This window comes from Stegodyphus dumicola, chromosome 2 (assembly GCF_044657685.1).
Source record: "Stegodyphus dumicola isolate Sdum_Otavi_A_Nest chromosome 2, ASM4465768v1".
Classification (NCBI taxonomy): domain Eukaryota; kingdom Metazoa; phylum Arthropoda; class Arachnida; order Araneae; family Eresidae; genus Stegodyphus; species Stegodyphus dumicola.
The window spans coordinates 276,668,700-276,691,757 of record NC_140769.1 but is presented as its reverse complement, the minus strand read 5'-3'; the positions used below and the strand labels follow the sequence as shown (position 1 = coordinate 276,691,757).

General features: G+C 31.4%; 1 protein-coding gene across 3 annotated transcripts in view; it reads right to left on the bottom strand.

Moving 5' to 3' along the window:
• Dlg5 (MAGUK family member discs large 5) overlaps window positions 1-23,058 on the bottom strand; it is a 95,898-nt gene that overhangs the window by 54,215 nt on the left and 18,625 nt on the right. For 2 of the 3 annotated variants that reach the window (XM_035364813.2, XM_085812186.1), the window contains exons 6-14: window positions 21,571-21,894; window positions 17,294-17,536; window positions 15,125-15,449; window positions 13,136-13,352; window positions 10,188-10,323; window positions 8,066-8,193; window positions 7,881-7,983; window positions 3,781-3,957; window positions 998-1,187 (exon numbers count right to left, since the gene is read on the bottom strand). In XM_035364813.2, the coding sequence (XP_035220704.2) occupies window positions 998-1,187; window positions 3,781-3,957; window positions 7,881-7,983; window positions 8,066-8,193; window positions 10,188-10,323; window positions 13,136-13,352; window positions 15,125-15,449; window positions 17,294-17,536; window positions 21,571-21,894 (1,843 nt within the window). The remainder of the gene's footprint in view (window positions 1-997; window positions 1,188-3,780; window positions 3,958-7,880; window positions 7,984-8,065; window positions 8,194-10,187; window positions 10,324-13,135; window positions 13,353-15,124; window positions 15,450-17,293; window positions 17,537-21,570; window positions 21,895-23,058) is intronic. The other variant, XM_085812185.1, reaches the window with a different exon arrangement.

Here is a 23,058-nt window from a genome sequence, read left to right as displayed (position 1 = left end):
GACTAATTGTATTAATTCTATCAATTTTAATAACATTAATATGAAAATAATTTATAGTTATATTATGAAAGGCAAAATAAAAATTTTGTGCAAAATGAAATTCGAGCATTCATCAAACTGGAATTCTGTCACATTTTTTAAGAAGTAAACTATTATAAGCATAGCCTGTTTTTCTTATTTAAGTATGATGCTCTGTAAAAAATGAGTTAATTGAAATGAATCAGGCAGTGTATTATGAACAAGCAAATTAGAGAGCAGATGGCGACAGCAAATTTTTCTGATAAAAACTTTCATTTAAAAACACAATCACACAAAAATAAATGAGATTATTTTAAGATTTTGAAAAGAATATCTACAGAAGCTTATACCACACTCAGAAAATACCATTCATTCTCAAATTATTGATGCCAAGAGAAAATTTGTTTGATGAATGAAATATACCACCTGATCATTTAAGAACTCAAAATAAAGATAAAAAACTTATGTTCTGTACTTTTTAAAACTTGAGCTTATACAAAACATATTACTCGAGACATATTACTTGAAATATTTTACTCATTATGTATCTTTGTACAAACTTATGTTAAATGTACAAAACACAAGTTTAACATTTAAACACATAAAAATTTAACATTTAAATGTTTTTAAAACTTGTGCTTATACAGAACATATTACTCGAGAGTATTACTTGAAATATTTGACTAATATTTGACTCATTAATGTATCTTTGTAAAAAAAGTTTTTTAAAATCACAATTTCTAAAGGAAACTGATTGAATCTACTTGCATTTAAAATGGAAATGCATATATCTAACATAGTAATTTAAAAAAGTAAAGGACACATTTATATACAAATGATTTTTATTAGATTTAAGCAGTCAAAGAGGAAAATATGAAGTGAGACATAAATGTAAAGAAAGTTAGTTGAGAAAAGCTCAAATAAATCAATTTTTTTTCCTAAATAAATCAACGTTATCATTAATAATAATTTTACAAACCATGGCTTCCCGTGGGACTAGAACCTTTTTTCTTCTCATTTCGCAGATCTGAGTTTTGGTAATTAGACACAGAACTAGGAGGAGAACTTGGGCAAGGGATGCACTTTGAAACTTGTAGAGTAAGAGTTGAATTGGCGAGATCAAGTAAGTCTCCAGCATTTTTCACATTTTCAATTGATTTGCCATTAATCTGTTAATTGAAAAGCGAAAAACATTTATTCCTAAATTATACCAGCTGTAATAAATAATCATTATTTAAATGTGTTTCATTCTTCAACATATTAAGCAATTATTAAGCAACATATTAAGCATATTACTCATTATTCAACATATTAACCGCCTGAGGCTGTTGAGATTTTATGTCAAGAAAACTTTGAAATGGAATCATTTTCTTAACTGTAAAACTTCTACAAATTAACGAATTTTTTTTAAAGAAATTCTGTAGTTTTATTAAAGAATTATTTCAAGAATTTAATTTTTTAATAGAATAATAAGTATAACAATATAGAATAAGTTTAGTTAAAACATATTAATCCAGGTCAGTAGCACTTTTTATACCCCACTACTATGAATTTAAAAAATCAAAAAAGTATATTATGAAAAGAAAGTACTCAGTATTCTGAAATGAATACTTATACTACAGAGAAAAAACATTTTCACATATTGTCTAAACCTAAAGCCAGCTATTGATTCAAATGTAACAAAATTTCATAAGACTAATTTTTTAAAAATGTGCATTACAGTATTTACAAAAACAAAACAACAGATACAAAAAAGACAAATATAAGAAACGGTATAAGAATAAATTCATTAAAAAACTACACATAATAACCTTCTGTAACTACCTGCAAAAATAACTACACCTAACCAAAACAACTATGAATACTGGGAAGATATACATAAAAATTTGAATGCTTTATCATTTATAATTATCTGCAATAAATCTGCTTGATATTCTAATTTATTATTACATTTAGTCTATTTACACAAAATTAAAAATATAATCATTTTAATTTTCTCTACTTCTCGGTTCTCATGTACTTGAGTCTAAATGACACACTGTTTAACACAAATGCCAGAGTGACGCTGAAAACAATTTCAACATCTCCCCTTCAAATAATCTGAATTAGGCATTTATGTAATTTATTCTACGATATTGACATGGCTTTAAAGCACAATATGCTTCCAGCACTTACATTTCACTTGCACAATTGTCTCAAGATTGTTACCCCCAAAGCAAAGCAATTTTTTGCAGCCCACAAATGCATTTTAATTATATATTTGTTGAAATTACGTAGGTTATGGTTATAGTTTTAGAGATATAAAAATATGTATTGAACTAATGTTCCCGATTGGTACTGAAGGAGAAAGTGAAATAATAGATAAATGTATAGGTAAGGATTCTGTCACTGGTAGTTTGTACGCCAAGTCATGTGACTAAGGGAATATAGAAGAATTTTCCGCATTGGTATAGTCAGTTAATTTAATTTTCCAGCTAACAGCTGGTTATGCTTCAGTATTCTGAAATTTCAAATTAAGGTTAAAAGTAAGTTCTTTAACCCCTTAACTGCCGTGAGCATATATATATATATACAGCTTGCTTAGCCGATACGTTAACTGCCCCAGACGTGTGTGTATATATATATATGCTCTTCCAAAATACTATCATTTGCTTATTGCTGCTACCAGTAAAATTATTCCAGTCAACGCTTTGGAATGCAACACCACAATGACCTGAAAGAGTATGCGAAGGAACACTATTTCAGAGAAGAGGGGATTGGAGAGGGGTAAGTTTCTGAAACAGTGAAAGTTATAACTGCATGGTTATTGCTCATGTTTCTGTTTCAGTAAAACATTTTTTTCTATTGTGTCTTCCATTTTAATTTACTGCTTGTAGTAGCTGCCTTTTTTTACAAATATGTCTGACAGTGACAATTCTTTTTTGAATTATTTTTTGATGAACTGCTCATGCTTCATATTCTTCCTGAAACTAACCGTTTAGCAGACCAGTATATGAACCATCATCCAGCAAAAGAAAAGTCAAGAACAAAATCATGGCATCCAACCCATTCAGAAGAAATATACGCTTTTCTATGTATACTGATTTTAAAAGGTATAACACTGAAACCTGATATTACACTTTACTGGTATACAAATAAATTGATCGAAAACTCCATTTTTTGGAATATTTTTTATTATACTTACATCTTTTTCAGTACACTTTTACTCTAAACATCAAATTTTGTATTTTCATTTTTTCTTTTATTCTTTATTTTGTGAAAGTAGACAGTTTTTAGACAGCAAAACTTGCGCTTATTTTCCTCCTAATACATTGCATAACTACGCGCGCCTATGTAAAAAAACGGTGGCACTGGAGAGTGAATCTTGTATGTTTTCTGTGGCAGTTAAGGGGTGATTCAACATATAGGAATAACCTGAAATAAAAGTCTGTCTAAAATTTGACATTTAGCTGTCAATGCATTTGAATTACAGAGCATAAAAAGCAGAAATTTTTTATAGGAACTTCACTTAGATAGAAAATAAATATAAATTTGAATTTTTTCCTTTTTATTATTATTCTTGTTTATGTATGTTTTAATAAATATTCACTGAGTAAAATTTAAAATTTTATTTAATTATTATTAACAATATTTTAAATTCTGTTGAAAGAAAATGTTCTAGCCTGTCAGCTGCTTTCCGATTGTGCATGTAGCCTGCATGCAATCTTTGTTTGAGATGCCTGCACTAGCAAATAACTAAAAGAACAGATACACAAAACTTACTGATAACAATCTATCACCAACTGCTATTGATCCTTCTCGAGCTGCAACAGAGCCAGGAGTAATTCTACTAATGTAAACACCATTTTCAACAGCCAAGCCATGGTGTTTACCACCATGAACACTCAGGATGACATTATTTACTCCCCGGCTATTAGTCATTCTTCTTCTTTTTACAACCTAAAATTAAAATATTTAATACATAACTATACTTGCAGCTATCCTTAAATCATTGTACAGAAAGAGTTGACACGTAGAAAAAACTTTTTTTTTTTAAACACAAACTGCCTTCGATGTCTTTGTTGTAACAAATAATCTAATCTAATCTAAATCAATCAAAATCAAGTTCAATAAAATCAAAATTTAAAAAAAATCTGAAAAGTTTCAGATTTTAAATTACGTCCAAAGAGGCATTTTTTTAAACGTTTTGTGTGTTACATTTATTTATTAAATATCATGTTCTGTGCATAAAAACCTGTATGAAACCATAAAATTCAGTTCAAGAGCAATGTCGCAAAATAACTTTAAAATGAGCCTATCTTTAAAATTTCCGAAATACAGTTCCGCGCGCTTGAGATAAAAAGGTCCCCCCCCTCATATGAAATCGATAATAAAACAAATTCCAAATTTCAAATTTGTCTTCTACATACCCATATTCATAGGAGGATTACGTCTTCAAAATTCGATGGCTCCATGTTCCGTTGTTTTATCACAATGAGAGAAAAAAACATCTATTAATGCAGATTTTTCATTATTTAATTTCTTCAAATATAATGCAGGACTCTTAACATTTAGTGGTGACAGTTTGAAAAATGAAACGGACATTTATACGATTTAACACAAAATCACAAAACGAAAACAATAGTCCTTTGTGGACAAAGTCCCTTTGGACTAATAATGGTATAATATACTTAAAATAATGCAAATTAACCTTTTTGTAACCTGAGAAATAACAAGTATTGTAATTTTTGGAAGAACCAGTGAAAGTTCATGTGCTTGAAACCTAAATATTAAACAGGTATGGCCTTTCTATTGATCTGGCACTCATGTGCACTTAAAACAATATTTCTTAAGATTGCCACTGCAAATAGCTTGGACTACCTCAGAGCTGCTCCCACACAGAAGACCACCCAGTTGCTTTCTGAAAACTTTATGATATTAGCAGTCTTTCCCTTAAACACTCCTAACTGCCTTTTCATCCTAAATGAGATCTCGGAGCAGTTAGCAGTTACATGCTTCCCTCTTTTAAATCAGTACTCACATCAGTTTGAATCGATTCTCCTTGGCTTTCTGCCAGCTACAGATCCCATCAGCTTTGGCATAAGTACTTTTTGAATAGTTTTTAATTAAGAAGGGAGCGAAAAAATTATTAAAATGGCACCTAAACGGCATAGAAGTTATGCTGCTAGTTTTAAGCTCAATGTAATTTCCCATGCTGAACAAATTGGAAAGAGTGCAGCAGATTGAGATTTTGAAGTGAATGAGCGATGCATTTGATGTTTGGAAACTGAAAATGAATAATTTGAAAATATCCCACAACAGAAACGAGCCAAAAGAAGTGGTATTACAAGATGGCCAAATCTAGAGGATGACCTTGCAAAGTAGTTAAAGGAGTGACGAGGAAAGAGATTGGCAGTTTCAACGAATTATGAAAAAAAAGAAATATTTCTTTGCATACTAGAACAGCAGTCAGACAGTAATTAACAATGGACTTGGTAAGATAAAAAAGCCTCTTTTCTAAAATAAAACCTAAACTAAACTAAACTTAGTGGCACAACAGCCCTAGTGGGCCAGGGCCTGCAGTGCCCTGAAAGCTTTCTTTACCTTGGGCCCCCAGCATGCATCAGCAAATGCCCTAGGCAAATGGTCAGCTTGTCGCAGCCCCCTCGGTATTTAGTTCCCAAGTGAACTTGATACTCATTTTATCAACCCATTCAAGGAATGAAAGGCTGAGTCAACCATGCCCAGCCCGGGGATCGAACCCAGGACCTGTGGTGCAGCTGCGCAACGCACTAGCCACTTTGTGACCAGGTGATCCTTTTCTAAAATATGTTACAGATATTATTGACGAGATAAAAATTCTTCTACCTCAGGTAATAAATATGGATTAAACACCATTAGCTTTTGACTTTCTTACAAATAGAATTGTTGATCAAACTGGTGCAAAAACTGTATCTGTGTTTGTGAAGCAGCATGGAATAAGCGAACTGTTCATGACAAAAGCTAACATATATAAAAATATGTTTGTGAAATGTGTTATGTTAGCTTGTGTCATGAACAGTGACAAGCTAAAGCCAGTGTCATTTTTAAAAGGCAAACTATTCCGAAGGAAGATTTTCCTAATGGCATAGTTATTTGTGCAAGCGAGAATGGATGGATGTGCCAAACAATCATGCATGAGTGGCTACAAAAAGTTCGGCAGTGGTATAAGGGATCTTTTTTTCTAACCAAAAGGACTGTTGATAATGAATCCCATGCATTCTCAATTACTTAATTCAGTGAAAACCACATGTTAAAAATTTGTCTATGACCTTAGCAATAATTTCTGGTGGCTTTCAAAAGATATTACAACCATTAGATTTCTCAGTTGATAAATCCTTGAAAGCTGAAGTCTGAAAGCAGTGGGAGTGTTGGATGAGTGAAAGATCCAATTATCAAAAGTGTCAATAATCAAAAAAGTGGTAAAATGCATACAGCATCTTATGAAGAATTTGCAAAAAGGGTAAATGTCAAAAAGGGCAAACTGGTGAAAATATCATCAATAATAAAAGGATTCAATAAAGCCAAGAGGATGAATGTGACGGTCTGGCAGATTTTGAAATATTTAGATCCTAATTTACATCAGCATTTGCTAAATCATTTTATTCAGATAGTGAAAAATCAGATTTTGACATCTTCATATAATATACAATTTGCTATAATTGGCTTTGTTAGCAAAAGTAAAATTTAAAATTTTCTTTTCTCATTCAATTTAATATCTTACTTTTACGGTATTTTTTAAAATATAGTATGAGTATTATGTTATGGAGTTCTTTAGTGGTAAATGTAATAAGTATATTAGTGAATGTAAGTATATTTTTAATATTTCTTACATAAACTTATTTTTGAATTATGGTTTCATTTTATCCATTTTTCTTAACTCATATGCCCTATATCATAATGTAGGGCAAGATTTTTCAACTATGATGTTCACGGAGATGTCTCGTGCAATTTAACACTATCAGTGCTGCATTTAAGCTGATGGAGTGCTTCTTTTAGTCCCCCCCCCATTTTCCCTAAGTGCAGTGTTTATACTGACACAACCTTATTTCTGGAAATTACACTAATGAATTTAGCCATTAATATTTTAAAGGAAAAACTTTTATATTAATGGGGCAGATGTTATGACTAAACATAAATTTCGGCATAGAATATAACATAAAACAGTAATGGAAAAAAAAAAAAAAACTGATAGCACATTCATGATGCATCATTGTTTGAAAACATCACTGCACATAAATAATTAAGAAAAATAGTTCAAGGATTCATGAAATGAATTATTATTCTAATATTATATCTATAACAAGCTATCAGAAGAATTTTTGGTTCACAATTCTTTCTTTGCTTGGCATGATCATTGGTGTTGCATTTTGGTGCTTATTACACATTAAAACATAATTCATACTTGTAGTTATTTAAATAATATCACTCACAATGGATAATCCCTTTTTAGTTATAGAATTTAAAGGCAAGGTTCTTCCATTTTGATTCCTTTGTCAAAAAAATCACAGCAATGAGTTAAAATCTCATGTGAAAAACATGTCTGGATTGAAAAATGATGAGATTTGGTGCAATTTGCAACACGATACCGCTCTCATTTTCATATTTGCATATATTTTAATTACTGCTTTGTTAATGGAAGTGTATCAAGTGAACTTTCAATTATATTTTGTAGTTTTTATTTTTACAAGATTTTTGTTGCATTATTATTACACATAAGTTCAAAGTTTAGTTTGGCTCAGTATTTAAAATTAAACATGTAGCTTTGAAAAGAATTTAAACTGATAAGAAGAAATTTCTAAACTAAACTATATCTAAAGAATAAGAAATCATCATGTGCTTACCAATGTAACATTGCCATTACAATTTCTTAAAGTTTCCATGGCAGTTTTCCGGTCAACATTACACATGTCAATATTATTGATCTTCACGATGCAGTCATTGACTCTAAAAATATGAAATTCTCCTTTTACATAACAGTATACACAGAAAACCCAACATTTAAGATACATAATTCTTAGAAACATACTTTAGCTTCCCTTCAGCTCTACTGCCTTTGGCTATACTTCTAATGAAAACAGGATTTTCACAGTTGTTTGAACTATCTCCTTTCCCACCTCCGAGTTCCAGACCCAGGTCATCCTCCGAAGAAATTTTCTAAAATCAATTATTTTTATATTTGAAACACACCAATACAATCAAACAAGAAAATAAAATATCACCAAAAGATTATTTAAAAAAAATGTTTACAGGATATATTTTTGATTTAAAATTACATATTACAATCATGCACAAAATTATATCAGATTATTTCAAAAATAGAAATTTTATAATTTCCTCAATTAGTTATACAAAATAATTTTTGGAAGTACAGCAAAATGACATAGTAATGTTTTCCTTATCTTTTCTGCTACATGACTCTATGACTGACTACCGGATGCTATTTTGTATTAGAAAATTTTTCTACAGTGTCATGGTATATGACAAGAGAAATTCCATGATGGAGAACTGTCTGTCTACGAGAAGAACAGTTCCCGCAAATGTGTGTGGCAGGTGGCGGTTGTTATAGCAACAGGACTAGTATATTTCAAATAGAGTCGAACCAAGGGTTGCTTTATTGTTACTTTGTTTTTGGCAACTGTTGGCTGAGGGGAAAAACAGTTTATCATTCGTCTTCAAGACACCGCTACGGAAAATGGGTCAAGGCTTGTTTCTACAGCAACAGACAGCTGAAGACTAACTGGCAAGAGCTTTTCTAATGATAGACAGACTGTAGTTTCATACTTCTTGTGTTTGTTTCTATCTTTATTTGTACAATAAAGATGACTACACATAAATTTTGTTTACCTTTTAGGATAATCATTGCTAATGTAATATTTCATCATATTTGTAACTTCAACAAATATACTCACATTTAAAGTTTGTGTACTGATGATACCTATGATTTATACTCCTATTTTATATATATAAAGCCTCGTATCATACTTGCTATATGTGTTTTAACAAACTAATTCCAAGCTTCATATTTCTTGAAGCTTTTTATTGCCACAACTTTCTTAGTGATGACAAATTAGCCAGTTATTTTTAGGATTTCAGTATTAAATTACATTCAGGAATTCCTAACATACATCTCAGTTTACATAATTTTCAAATTATCAACCTTTTATGAGTAATGAAAGATCATGATAAATGTACGGTAGTTCGTTATATGAGTACACAAATCGATATTGCATGTAATTTACCTCTCATACTGCAGGTACATCACATCACTAGTTCACCTCTTATACTGCTTTCTCTTCTTACTGCTTGTTAAGTATTTATGTTGAAGTGTTTCTTTTCCTTCCTCGATGGTGCCACAGGTTCCACTAATGCAAGAAAATTTAAACCTTGTTGCTTTTCTTTCTTTTTTCTTTTCTTTTTTTTTTTTTTTTTTTGTAAAATATGGACAGTTCAGTTTTGAGTTTGTGCCTGGATGGACGAATAACTGATTCGTACAGCCATGAGTGAAAAAGAAAGGCTGTACAAGAAATAGCAATTAAATATTAATTTTTTTTTCCTTTTGAATGTTTTATATAAATAAAATCATGGTGTGAAGAAAACAAATTGTGTTTTCTGTAAAGAAGATTCTTCTTGCCAACTGAGACATCACGATTTAAGTTCCAATGCATCAGAAAAGGTAAATGAAATTTTTTCCCTTGTTTTTATATCAGATTAATAAGTAGAACCATACATCTATGGATACATCAATGGATGCTGACAACTCTGATCAACAGCAGTTGATTAATTACGTAATACTGCTCTCAGTGGCCTTGGAAGTTCCAATACAAATTATCTTCAATGATTATATTTTTACTTGCTGTTATTATTTTGATCACATAAAAACAAGTAATAACATATACTACAAAAATTCAGCATATTTTTAAGTCTTTTACATCAATTACATATTCAAATTTTTTGCATATAAGGATCACTTTTCCGCCGATATTAAAAGTTACAGACCTTTAGCTTTATCAGAAGGTCATTAATTTCTTTGAAAAGTGACAATATATATACAATTTGAATGAATATGGTATTAAATATTAACGAATATATGCCGAGATTAAAGGTAATTTTAAAAACTAAAGTAATCCTTTTATGAAGATGAAACTTACAACAGAAACTTCAACATTTTCCGTATCCCACTCCTGCATGTCAGCATCAATTGCTGAATCTCTACTGTGTGTATTTCCCACAGAGTTTAGCTGCTTCATTCTGGACTCTTTCTCTAACTGAGCTTCTATTTTCTCTCTATAAAATAATAAAGACATTAATAATATAAGACATTAATTAATATTCACACACAATCTTTCAGGCAGATTTAAAATATTTCAAAATATACTATTATTATTATTATTTTGAACGGCTGGGCACTATTTTTGTCTTTTTTCGACATTTGCCTTACTCCTAAGGCCAAAAAGGTGTCCATTTTATTGCAAACCTTATATGCAGCCATCTTTAATTCCCATGAAGGGATGGACAATAGCAACAATGCCTTTTCCAGGATTCGAACCCGGACCCTTCGGTACAGTAGTCAGCTCCCCTAACCACTATACAATCTGGGTGGCCAAAAAAGTACTAATACTATTATAAATATACTATTATAAAACCATTCTAAATGTACACTTGTTAGGATTGGCTAATCAATCTTTCAGTCAATTTGTTAAATAACTTTCTATTTTTTTAGCAAATACAAAAAATTAATAATGATAGCCGAAGGTTAAATTCTTAATTAATCCAAACTACTAATTAAGTATGCTGAATATGTGCAAACTTAATTTATTCAAACATTCAGAAAAGAGAGAAAGAATTAAGAACAGTGATTATAAATACATAAGTATTAAGCACGTTAACTTAACTCCATGTGAACTTAATTTGTTTAATCATGCAGTAAAATATAATTTTAAACATTTGTTTATTTTGAATTTATGACAACCTTTTACATTTACTTACAATCTTGCTTACATTCCATTACCTTAGAAACTTTAATTAATTTATTTTTGAAAGTGTCTACGTACAAAAAGAACTCTGCTGCAGCTCATATTTTCAATGCAATTGTGATAGTTTAGTAATTATTAAGTTATCTACTCCAAATTTCTGAAAACCATAAGCTCCATTACATACTAAAAATTTTAAAATTAGATTAATTAGGGAAAAAAATGTCAAGGTCTATCTTTGGCTGATCTCTCACAGCATACTCTCCAAATTGGAAAACAATCTCAGTTTTACTTAAATTGGGCCATAAAACAATTTTTCTCTGCCTAATTCTGGAAAGGTAATAATAAGGAGAAAAGGTATTTATTGTTGGCATTCTTGAAGCTTAAGAAAAAGTAAATGGTAATTTTTTAAACCAAAAATTCTACTACATTTGGTGACATTTATTTCCTTGCTGAACTTTATTTTATATAGGTTCTAGCATTTTGTTTCAAAATAGAAATGCATTGGATTTTGCATTTTTTCTGCTATTACTTTTAAATCAGCAATTTCTGTTACGCTAAATGCTGTTTCTTTGTTATTGCATCCCACCTTTGAATGGGTTCGATCTAATCCTGGTGTTCCATCCTCTTTTTAATGCCAACTGACTTTCTAACTAATTCAGAAGTCAAACAACAAAAATCAGCATTTACAAAATTTTCACAGGACTAGTTTTGATTGTTTTACCGAACCACCATCCTCAGCTGCAAAACCGCAAATGAACAAGATAGGAAAAATAGGTTGTTTGACTTCTGAATTAGTATTTATTCGGCGTGTTATTGTGTCTTGACTTTCTAACGTTAACTAGATGTAATTTAATAGCCACTAGAGGCCCAAATGCTTTTCTTACAATTTAAGGAAGTTTTGCAACCTTCTACCAATAGCTTTATTAATTGTAGAACTCCACATATTTATGCAAGTGAAATGTCTTCTGGCAAGATCAGAAATCAAGTTATTCATATTGAAGGTAGGCCCAAAAGCGGCCGAGCGGTAAAGTCGCTGAACACTGGTAGTTTGGTCCGAGGTTCGAATCCCGCGAACGGGCTGGCCGCATGGGCGTTTTCGTGGTTTTCCCCATGTGTAATGTGTATACGAGTCAGTTTCCCTTAGAAAGTCCTCCACAAAGGCATCCTTTCCTTGAGGCAGATAGCCCTAGTGTGCTTTGCCATAATTAAATAAACCAAACCATATTGAATGTCTCAGCAGATTTGCTTCAACCAAATTATTACTTCACAGAGTTGTCTGCCACAAGGTTTGAGGAGATCTTCTAATCAGCTACTACTCTGATCTCATATTTCTTTTCTCTATGAAATATGTGCTGTCACCCAAGGTTGTTTTGCCATCATTCTACAAAATACTATTTCATCAATATGACATAATACTGGACAACCTTCGCCCCAAGTGGAAAATGAATGGAAAGTCAGAAAAGTGGCTGACAACATCATGATTAGATATCGCTGTCAGAAAAGGCTCATACCAATAGAATCTCACCAGAATATGGTACAGAAGTCAAAAAACAAAGACTGTTTTCTGTAAATGTCAAATGGTCACTGAGGAAGTTGTTTAGAAGTGTGAAATGAAAAACAAATTATTCTATGAAATGAATGTAAACAAAATGAATGACAAAAAGCGTAAGTCTGTTGATATAATATGGGTGATTATGTACAGAAATCATACTGAGAAAGTGCAGTATAAATTGCTCAGAAGATATCCTACAACAAACACGACATAACAACCCAGAAAACTACAAATAATAATATACTCTTACAGCTAAATTCAGCAAAAATCACTGAGAGCTTTTAAAAATATTTTAAGTCATAATGACAAAAATAAATTACTCGTTTCACAAGGAATAAATTACTTTCTGTGTAAATGTAATTTTGTAATTACATTTACACAGAAATTTTTCAAAAAATGTATTTATTTTTCTATTAAAAAATGAAAATGCAACGTCATGAATCTAAAATCACCAGAAATTCAATGATTTCACATCATATAATCTATGATAAAGTACATAACTCATCTTTGATAATTGTTTAAGCTGTGGTAAGCACATAAACATTTAACTCCAGTTATCAAATTAATTTACCTTAATTCTTTCAGCTCCTTGGATGCCTCATTCTTCTGCCTTTTCACATCATCTGAATCTCTCAAAGCTTCTGCTAAATCACTGACTGCCCGGTCCCTTTCTTTCCTCAGCTTATCACACAATGATCGAATGCTTTCCCTTTCTAAAACTATTTTATCCCTTTCACTGAAAGCCCAATCACGTCTCCTCTTGCAAACTTCAGCTTCTTGCTGGGCTTCTATTATTTAAAATAATAATAATAATAATATTAAAATACTAATTTAAAATATATAAATATTCAAATTTAAAAGAAATGATAAAAATTAATATTGTTTTAGCCTTTCATTTGAATTAAATTCTGAAATTCATTGTACCTTCAAAGATGAAATAAAAATTCCAACATATGAAAAACAAAAATTATAACACAGGTATTTAAAAAAACAGATATAGATCAGAATTCATTATAAAGGGATGCATTTTAACTACTGCTGCATAAATATTTAATACTAATATAAATGTTATTATTTTATAACATTAAATGAGAGAAAAAACATGACTAATACTTCCACTACATTAAAAAATCTGATGTCTACACTACGACTTCCTTGTAAGGAATATTAAATTATAGGAATTATTTCCTGCATTTCATTTAAACTTATTTCCTCAATTTCCATTAGAGATATATTTCTTATTCAATTAATTCTGTTCTCACTTCGCAGCAAGGCAAAAATACATAAAACCTCAAAATATCTTTATTAAAAATTGAAAAAGATAGAAAAATATAAAACACCAAATACAATTAAAAACAATTAAAAAAATTAAATTTTTACTATTAAAATTAGAATTTCTACACACAAAAAAAGCAATTTATTCGGCCAATGGGCAAGAAGGCAGACTTTTCGGTGCACAAAACTGAAAGTTTACTTTTGGTCCCACTCAGCAAAAACACAAAAAGACACTGAAGGTGCAGAAACTGACTTAAATCACTATTCTGCTTTCAAATGTAATGCTGTGGTAAAACATTAGGCTCAATTGCATTTAAACAAGATTTAAATTGTTGATAATTCTACAACTATTGCATGCAGATTAACTAAAGGCATAAAAACCCTAACAAGAAGATAAGAAAAACATAATTTAATCATTTTTAAAGTAAAAAAATGCACCACTTACCAACACATTTAAAAAAAAAAAAAAAAAAAAAAAAAAGCTAAGCTCATGGAGCAGTATATAAATATATATATATATAATTTTGGTGCGACCAATTGCAACCAAAAAGGAAGGTGCATAACTACATGTTATAGCAGTCCCATATACACAAAGTTCCAAGGCTACTCGTTTTTGAGTTATGCGAGATACGTACATATAGGTGCCACAAAAAAAGTCTCTTCTGAATCCATTTTAAATCCTTTTTGCAAACCGTTTTGGGAAAGTTCTTTATAGCGTTTTTATGTACAGATGTCATGCAAAAACCTCATTAAATTACATTTGATAGCAATCAAAATGGATATTACCATCGAAATATACCTTAAAATTTTCACGATTACAATATTTCCTTTACACTTCGTACAAAGAAGTAAAAAACAATGAAATTGTTTTCACCGGTAAAGTACACATTATTAGCAATTTACAATTCATTTATAAATTATTACACAGAAAAGAGAGATATAAAATAAAAGCCGGAAACGTTACGACATTAGCATACTGTACCCTATTTACATAGATATATTGCATATATATTGCATATATCTTTATGTGAAACACAAATAAGCTTTCTTTGTGTTTTCCCATTAAATATTACATTGTTAATTTTAGATGGGAGCTCACCCTGCTCAACAAAAGGATGTTAAGATTCTCACCAATTCTAATAAATATTTTAAATTTATGAAAATAATATTACTGCAAAAATCCTGTTTCTAAATGTAGTGCTACATACTTAAAAATTTAATAATTCCCCCCTAAAAAAATCCGAGGCTTTGCATTATTATTATTTCAAGTTTCATATATACTTGCCTACTAACTCTGCTTGTAACCTTTCTACTTGTCGCCGCAAACTTTCTATTTCTCTGTTCGCCTGATCTAAATCATCGAGCCACTGACCATGAGTTTTTATGATTCCATCACAAGAATTCTCCCACTGGCTATCACGTTCTTTTCTGGAATTATCTCTGCCAACAGAATCCCAATGAGTTTCACATTTCCTCCAGTCTTTCTCACGTTGCCCTTCCTCTCGACCAGTCACATAATCACCATATTTTTCACGCAGATCATTGCATTCTTTCAGTGCCCTGTCTCGATCTTGCAAAGCTGATGAAATTTCTCTTCTCAGAGTTTCCACCTAATAAAATTTAAAATGAAGCATTAAATATTTACATTATATAATAATAGAAACACTTCTATGAGATATAGTCCATCATCATACATATATTTAGATAAAATTAGTCATTCAAAAGATTCACTTGATCTTTATGTCTCATCGATAAATAATAATACAAAGGAACATTTTATAAGAGGTTTTATACAAAGAAACATTAACAAGAGGTTTCATGACAAAATAAAAAATCTATGTGTACTCAGAAACATGTGGTATGCGCATGCATGGATTAGCTCTTGCATATAAATTCTAAAATCCAAAAAACAAGGCAATTATGTCATATGTTGAAATTAGGAGTGCAGATAACCAGAATAATAATCAATTTAACCAATGAACCTCATCAATGAGTTTTTGTATTACCTGCAAAAAATCTGCTAATCATGTTTATCAATTTTTTCTAGTAGATATTAACTAAACATTTTTTATAAATAGAGAACACTGCTTAATTCATGACCATTTTATTTTCTCTTGCTTTATTAGAGATAAAAAAAAAAATTATACAACTTACGTTCAATAATCATTCAACATATAATTACATTTTAGTAAAGATTTCTATTTTTAGGTAATAATAACACTATGTGCAAGTTACATCATATTGCATTACAATGATAAAATACTGAGTTCTTGACAAAATAATAACTAAATCGCTACATCATCATCATCAGCAGCAGAAATAAACCAAATGATTCTTTGGAATATTTTCCCTCTTATGAATATCAACTCAAACTGCATTAGCGATGCATGAATATTTAGTGATATTTTATCTACAATTCTATCATTGTCAGGAAGCCTGAGATAGAAAATATTGCATCAAAGGGGAAAAAAAATTGGAAATCCACTTCCGGGGGGGATACAAGCGAGAACATTATAAAACACTGTGTGAAAAATTTTCTGAAATTCGAATTCTCATAATACAGTACACATCAACTTTTATACATCCTCTCCCAAAGAAACATATATTAAACATGTGTGTACAGATATCTGCACGTGTACTGCATTAAACATATTCTTACGAAATGTCCAGCTGTGGTAATATAGCTTCTCCGCAAGGCGGGTTTAGGGTTGCCATAAAATAGTAAGGTAAGGCAATGTTGCCAGACATGGCACGGAATCACCCATTTGGCGACAAAATTGGCGATATGCCATACACGGATGGAGAACATTCTGGAATGAATTCTTACCGGTTTGGCCCAGAATGTTCTCAAAGGAACGCCAAAAGCTATATAAACCCAGCCTGTACGTGGAGTAGCGAGTACTGTCAGTGTATCGTGAGAGTGTCTTATAGTCTAGTGTATCGCAAGTTAGAGCATCAAGAGTGTGCATCATTGACGCTATCAAGTGTACTTAATATATTGTAGCAGCATTGTGAATAGCGAGTCTTATCATGAAGAGTGTGTTGAGCTTTGAGAGCTATCAACCGAGTCGGGAGCTATATTTAGTGTCTTGCCCTGAAGCTGTCTTCACCGTTGGCCATGTTGCTGATCATTTCAGTGTGTTTGTCTTAGTTTTCGACGACTGTAAACGTGTTTTTGGAGCTGTCCTGAGTAACATTGGCTAATAAATTGTGTTTCTTTCTCCATCAAATGTTGTTGTCAATCACACCAAATCCACAGACCCATAAGAATGCAACAATATATTAAATACTGCATTAAACTATTAAATATGCGCATGCAGATATCTGCACTGTGACACCAAAATACCCTTAAAGTAAAATACTTAAAAACATAAATTTAATTTATATATACCCCTATATATAATTCTTTCAAACAGATGAAAGAAAAAGGGGATTATGAAGTATAAAAATTCACCTCTTCAGCAGTAGCTTTTTTGGTACCCTCGGAATTTTTGATAATTTTTTGTGCTTCAGTTAATTCTTCTTGCAGTCGCTCCATTTCCTTATGCACAGTGTCTCGCTCAGACATTATCAGAGAATACTCTTGAACAGCAGCATTTCTCTCCTCAGTTAATCTAGCCAGATCTTTAGTTGCTTTGATTCTCACAGCCATAGCCTGATTTATTTCTTTCATTGCTTCATCCCGCTGTTGCTGAACCTAAAAAGATAAAATACATTCCTTTAACATTTTAACTAACACACTCAGAATTTTTTTACAGAAAATTTAATGTTGATTAAATCAGTTATGTACTTTATATATCTAACTAATATTTGCAAACAAATATTTAAAAATAATCTAAAAAATTAGATTTAACATCTATAAATATAGTCATTCAAACATACGTAAGAAATTGAGATAAATATCTGTTACTCATTTTTAGCTATGTGTAAAATATCTTTGATTATAATTTTCCCAATGTACAAAATATAAACTAAGCATTTTTTTTTTTTTTTTTTAGTTTCTACATAAATTTAAGCAAAAATATTATAATTTCACTTTTTTAGCAAAACTTGTCTGAAACATAACTGTTCATAAAGAGGAAAAATGGATTTAAGTTTTAATAAATTAATATACATGGTGTCCATAATTTATTCATTGGTTTTAAAGATATGTTTTAAATAATTAGAGATAGGAAAAAAAAAAGACTGATTGAATTTTATTTAGAGAAATTTATTCAGAACATTATTTCAGAGAATTTTATATTAATACACTTCAACACGAGCACCACTAGTTGCTTGGAGAATATCAAATATATTCTTGATTTCTCTTCACTTGTTATTAAACATTTGCAGAGTCACAGTAGCTCTTTCTGTTATGATCCAATTTCTTTATTCTTCAATGTTGTTAATCTCTGCAGAATAAACTCAGTTCTTCAGGTATCTCCACCAAAATAAGTTGAATGATGTGATGTTCAAAGAATGGGGTGGTCATGAAATTGGTCCACCTCTACCGATACTATGACCTGGAAGTGTTTCATCAAGAAACACGTATATATGTTTAGCCTAATGACAGGAGGCCCCAACCTATTGGGGAAGTTTTGATGAATTTCTTCTAATTACAATACTGAAAACAATCTCAGCATATTGAAGAAATCATTGAAATTAATTGATGGTTATGAGAAAAGAAGGGGACAATCACTATGTTGCTTCATCATTCAATATGATTTTCTGAAGAATCTGATCATTATTAATGATACAGTCAAGAATATTTACAGAAAATTCCTTACAAACAACTTGATCAACAGGTTTAATTTTTCGACAAATTTGCAAGTATACACAGTCAGTTTCAAATGTTCATGAACAACTTTATGAACAGTCGACCTCGGAATTCCTGTTTGCATGCTAGTGAATGGATTCACAGGGACTACACAAAAACACATCTTGAATGGCAGAAACATTTTCATCGCTGACGCTTGGCCTGACTGCACTTACTTTATGCAAAACATGTCTGGTCTCTCGAAGCTGTTTTAATCATCTTTTAACTGGTTATTTAATTGATGGTTTATTAAATTCATGTTAGAATCACCACTAAACTGCTTTTAGAAGATTTCATTTCCCACATAATCAGAAAATGCACATTGGTTTTTCAATGCATGATTCCATTTTGCTTTATAAGCAAACAAATTCACTGTAGCCATTTCCAAAAAAGTAGAATAAACAAAAGTTATTATAGATTACATCAATATAAATTATTTCCATTAACTTTGTGAAATTACAGTTTGATTTAATTTTGTTATCCAGTGATTAAATTATGGACATCCTGTACAGTAAACTCCCTTGTAACCTGGATGCAATTAATTGGCAATATTAAAAAGTTGAAAGTCTAAATTGTAATCCTGAATTTAGGTCTATGAAAAAATATGTAATAAGCTTACAATCTAAAGCCTTAAAATGTAGAAAACATTTCTTATGTTGCCCAATGTAACTAGCCTAAATAACCAATAAACAAATCAGAATATAGAGATGAGTTAGTGGTCCCTTTCTACACATCAATGGGTGAATTCTGAAGATAGTGTCCATGAATTTCAGAAACAATTCTCATTGAAAGATGCCATATTCACTTTGGTTCCTGCCTGGAAAGGTGTAAATTTAGTAGCCGCTGGCTTAAATTGTTATCTATGAATTCAGTCGAATAGTTTCTAGGTTTTTAAAACCAAATAAGTGCTCATGCCCCACATCTCAGATTCAGTTGCATGTCTGGAGAAGAATAGTGCTGGTGAAGAATAGATACCAGCTTGGGTGGATGTAGACAAATACGTTCCAAAAAATTCTTTGAATATGAAAAAGAAATAGTCAGAAATATACTAGGAAACGAGAAAAATGAATCTGAGAAGCAAGCGGGAGGGTGAAGATGAAGACACTCACAGAATAAGAGTTCACACACACAAAAAAAAAAAAAAAAAAAAAAGCTGGCAAAAGATTGCAGACTTTCAAACAATTTATTGAATAATGTTCATATATGTCAAGGCATGATGTTATGAAGCTTTGTTAAGTACAAATGAATTTTGAAAACTGCAGCAACAATCTCATAAGCAGGCAGACAGGTTTTAAGTTATATGTCATGATACGAAGAGATTCATAACTTTCATGTGATAATATATGTTAATTTAAAAATGCCTAATCTTATTTTTCAGAAATATAAAATATATGTAAGTGTTTTATTTTAAACAATTTGCACAATTTTTGATAATATTTATTTGATAATGGCCAATGGAGAAAAAAATATGACCAATGGATTTCACATACTAATATTTTCACAGACAACATCACAAAACATATTCAACTACCCAGAAAAATAACTTGCCCAGAATCAGCAAGGTCCCGTTGCTGCCGATTAAGAAAGATTTCACCGCATGTTTATGTTCCAATGTTCAAATGGCACCGAAATGGAAGAAGTAGTTTCGATTTTAAATATCTTTAATAAATTCAACTACTCTACGTTTATTCAAACCAAATTGTAAACATTTAATAATAAAATATCCATAACGTAAACATCTAGTAATAATTCAATAACACAGTTAAGTTTTAAAATAAGTATTAGAAGTTAAGTAAGAACAGTTACAGGTCAGCTACAGTCCAGCGACCAAATTCCATCAAAGAGAAAATCTCAATGCGTGTTGCGAATATATGGCAACGAAAAAGTGTAAGTTAATTCAAGAGGCATGGAAGTAGACACTGCAGATATTTAAAACCCTCACTTACAGTTTACTGTGTTCATATCTTTAATTCTGCTCATGTTGAACTCATTGTAGTGTATGTTTTATAAAACATATTTTAGAAACTACGTATTCACACTGTAGAGTTATCTGGTTTTTCTTTTTCTTTTCTTTTCTTTTTTTTTTTTTTCTTTTTTTTTTTAAATACAGGGCGACTGGGTATTAGGGAACCCAAGTGCCAGATGCTGGTGGTGACGAATCATCATCCACCGCCTTTTTAATTTGGGTGCCACTGTAGAGTCATTAGGTTATTTTGATGCAGGAGACATGAGAAATGCACAATGCCCTTGCCGGGATCCGAACCCGGACCTTCCGAATACATGCCGAGCATGCTACCATTACATCACGAAGGCATGCAGAAAGGAGGGAGAAAGTACAGTACAACTCTAATTATCGGAACTGTGACTATCTGAATTGCTGATTATCTGAATCGCTTTCAGGTAGAAGAAGATGAGGATGATGTGTCACTTGAGGAATTAAGAAACATTCTTTTGAAAATTCCTGGATGTTCAGAAGCTGGTGCTGAGGATACAGCAGAATACATGTGTATGATTCATCAGATCCTGGGTTTCAAATTCTAAATGATGATGAACTTACTGAAAGTGTGAAAGATGAAAGTGTCAAGGACCAGATGACCTTAATGTCGAAACTGAAGCAGACATGGAACCATCAGCTAGTGAAACATTTGTCAACCTTGAAAATGCCTCGAAGTGGATGGAGCATCAGTCCGAGTGTGATCACATGCAAGTTCTCATTGTCAAGCGGATGCATGACTTGGCTGCCCCAAACGGATTTAATTAAAGTGCACATAGACCCTTTTTTTGGAAAAAATTATCTGAATGACGTCCAGTCGCAATTGATTCGGATAATTGGAGTTCTACTGTACCTTATAACATGTTCTAATTTAATATATACAGTTTATTTGCATATATATGATGAAAATGTTTAAACAAAACACATATTTTCAAAAACATACCTTGGCAAGCTGCTCTCTGGCTTCATTCCGCTCCCGAAGGGCATTATCCCATTGCCTTATTGCTGCCGTGCATTGTTGCTGCAGGCCGTTTCTCTCATGCAGAGCAGCATTGCGTTCATTTGCTAGGTCTTCATAACGCTTCCTCCAACAACTCAACTCTTCCTGAGTTACCTCTAATTTCGAAACAGTAGCACTGTATGACGCTACAATGTCAGCATACCGTTTGTGAAGGTTATCGTATTCCTCTTTCATAGCCTCACATTTTCTGACCACATTTAAGTACAACTGGTGGGCTGCCTCACTTCCATTTTCAGTCAGCATTTCCTGTTAAGATAGTTGGAATTAGCATGCATTAAATTAATACCATCTACAAGCTGTTATGCACAAGATAGAAAATGAAGAAAGAAAGATTTATTATTAAATCACTTACAGTTTACTCTGTACCATTTCTGTACGTACGAATGTGTGTGTGTATGTATGTGCATTTATGTGTATATACATACATAAATGCACATACGTATGTATGTGCATTTATGTGTATATACATACATAAATGCACATACATACGCACATACATCTCTGAATTGGGTCCTGATAACAGAATGATACCAATTATTTTAAACATTAAGCAGGGTTGTTTCAAGAAAAAATTTATCTGCCACTTTCCAACTTTTGATTTAATCCCTAACTTAAATATGATAAGGAGATAGGATCATTATCTTAAGTACTTAATATTAATTTTATAGGTTGGAAGATGGAGGTCATCAGTATCAGTTCATAACCCTTTACAATGTTAATGAAAATAGGAGCAAAATGTTGAAAATAAATTTGGAGTAAAATGTCGAACTGAAAACATTTTGCTCCAAATTATTGTCATAATAATTATTATTATGAGAATACTAATTAATTTATGTGGAAAGTATTCCACAGGTTACATAAAATCACTTTGGGGGCCACATGCAGCCCTGTGGATCAGTTTGAAACCACTGCCTTATACAATGCATTAGAATATTAAATTGAATCCATGTATGTGGTCCATCTCCCATCATCGCATTATAGATGCCAAAGTCGGTTCACTCACTGATTGGAGATCATATAGTCAACATATTTGTACTGCAACTTTGAAAGTTTGCTCTGGTAGACATTAAATTTATGTCTGAAAAAGAGAAATTATTAAATCTCAACTCTGAACTTTAACTGATTAATAATAACTGATCAACCAGGCTTTCTGACAATAATTTCATTACAATGATCCTAATCTCACAATTTTATTATCAACTTGTTTACATGTTATAAATATCTGTACACACAATCCTAAATAAACCGACAAGATGTGCTTATCTTATGGGGTATTCCATTCAATTATTCTTATATCTAGTATTCACAGCAACCATTTGATCCCATTTCTTTATTCCCAGTGCATTTAGGGAAAAAGTGATTTCACTATAGCATAATCTCAGTATACTGTAATTAAAATCGAAGAAATTA